At 41.2% G+C, this 2094-nt stretch overlaps 1 protein-coding gene across 5 annotated transcripts in view; it reads right to left on the bottom strand.

The window, feature by feature from the left end:
• The window catches only part of abcc8 (ATP-binding cassette, sub-family C (CFTR/MRP), member 8), a 58811-nt gene that overhangs the window by 38687 nt on the left and 18030 nt on the right, over nucleotides 1-2094 (bottom strand). For all 5 annotated transcript variants that reach the window (XM_005734874.1, XM_005734877.1, XM_005734873.1 and 2 more), the window contains exons 7-8: nucleotides 1119-1307; nucleotides 95-259 (exon numbers count right to left, since the gene is read on the bottom strand). In XM_005734874.1, coding sequence (XP_005734931.1) covers nucleotides 95-259; nucleotides 1119-1307 — 354 coding nt within the window. The remainder of the gene's footprint in view (nucleotides 1-94; nucleotides 260-1118; nucleotides 1308-2094) is intronic.

Genomic DNA, 2094 nt, shown 5'->3' with positions numbered 1-2094 from the left:
GCCACTGAGTTTATCAGACTTCAGTTTTCCAATAAAAGATCTTTAAACGTCTCATAAACAAAGTTTCCTTAGAGAACAGATCAGTGCAGTGTACCTGTATGGCTCCACGCAGGTTGATGCCTGTTTCAATAGCCACATAGTAAGAGGCCTGGAGGAAAGTCCTCTGCAGGAGTAGGGCGAAGAAGAGCAGCACAGCCAACACGTATGCGTTCTCCAGAAACTCCTTGGAGGAAATGAAATAGATCCCAAGCAGCTTAATCTGGGAGTGCAGACACAGGGAGATGTTAGACAAGCAGGAACAGTTGTTAGGAATATAGGCTGAACTCCCCTGGATTTTTAATTTCAGCTACAAATGTTCCCGTTCATCACTTCAAAATTTGAGGAAAACATCATCCATTTAAAACATATTACCTCCATTTCAGAGCAAGCTTTAATATTGTGCATGAAACTCAATTAAACTGAAATGAAACAGAGGCTTTGGAGTGAAACGCACAGCTGATATGTGGGTGTAGGCTGGAAACCCAAGAAGAACAGGGACACGGTATCTCTCTCAAAAATGTATGAATCCTGCATAACGAAGTCATCGTTCTCCCAGAGGGAATTACAAATTATTGATTAGAAATATGTCTGCACTCCATGGCAACTCATCCTTGTAACTTTCCCTTGTTTTGCTCTCTCGATACTCATTGGCTGAAATTGTCACTATTTTTCAGCTTGTTGCCCTGCAGACAAGAATATTTACTGAGTGCTTCTTACTGTAAGTCTATTTTTTCTTACCGTTCCCTGCATTGGACTTGACTTTCAAACAAATAATTGAAGAGTTATTCTTACAGAAAGACACCCGACCAGAGACAACTTCTAAAGCAGTAAGTCTCATAAATATTTGACGAAGTTTAAATTAGAGCACCATCAGGCAGGTGTGCAGGGGAGACAGGGCATCATAACCTTTGAGAGGCCAGAGGAAGCTATGTAATGTCTCTGTTATGCCTAAAGCTGCTCTCATTACCTGAACAAATGCAATAAAACGTATTTAAATGTCGGACCAGTAAAAATTCAGCATCCGTACCTGCTAATAACAATATTTTTTATGTTATGTTGTGCTGTGTGCATGGCCTCACCGGTGGCTGAATGGTGCGATTGTCTTTGCTGATGTGGTGGACTATGCCAGATATGCAGAGAGGACCGGCAAAGCCCAGCAGGTCGGCCAGGAAGCGGAACGTGATGCTGAGGATGAGAGGTCTGCCGAATGCTTTTCTCAGGGCTTGCCAGATCCACTTTGGACTTTGCAGTGCTATGCCCTGAGGCCTCTTAAGGGTAATAAAAAGAAGGGCCAGATGTAGAAAAATATTAGCATGAAGACAAATAAGCCACTTTTTAAATATTCTTTGTCAAATACAGCTAATCTGCCAGGGCACAATAACAAGTGTGGCTTTTTTTTATTGAAAGTCTAAATTACAAACAGTAATCAGAGTATTTAGTTAGCATGATGAAGATTACGTATTTGAAGAGAAGTGCCATTTATCTGTGTTGTTGAACTAGCAGCACAACAAAAGGCAAAGAGATTTGAGCATAAAAGCTGGCTAACATAGCAAAAGGAAATAACTGCTTGAACATAAAAGCTGAGTCAACACCATTAGATCACAGCACTGCAACAGAAAGCTTTAAAATGAGGTCAGGTTCAAGGCTCCCATCCACCTCGTTGCTGCATAGGATAGCATGATTAATGGCAAGTTTCACACTGCATCACATGAAAAGCCTACATAACTCCTCTGAGGGTAATGAAGCTGGAGCACCATGTCAGGGACACAAAAACAGAGATTCCAAGACTGACTGGAGAAGGTATTGCTGTTAATTTATATTTATTTATATACAATTTTATGAATTTCCTAAAACAACACAAGAGCATGGCTCAGTGAGTCAGTTAGTACGATGACAGGAAAACATCTGGACTGCTACGGTGCAGTAAACAGTCCCAGGACATTTTCACTGTGTGTGCGCATCTCTGTGACCATCTCTAAGTCATTCTCAGAACTGTGAGAACAAACGTGACCCTGGTCATGTGCCTCTATCTTTCAATTCAAGCTCATATTAAAC

The sequence above is a fragment of the Pundamilia nyererei genome, unplaced genomic scaffold, assembly GCF_000239375.1.
Source record: "Pundamilia nyererei isolate P.nyererei 1_Seehausen unplaced genomic scaffold, PunNye1.0 scaffold00060, whole genome shotgun sequence".
Classification (NCBI taxonomy): Eukaryota; Metazoa; Chordata; class Actinopteri; order Cichliformes; family Cichlidae; genus Pundamilia; species Pundamilia nyererei.
The sequence above is the reverse complement of the archived record's forward strand: the minus strand, read 5'-3'. Positions and strand labels throughout refer to the sequence as shown.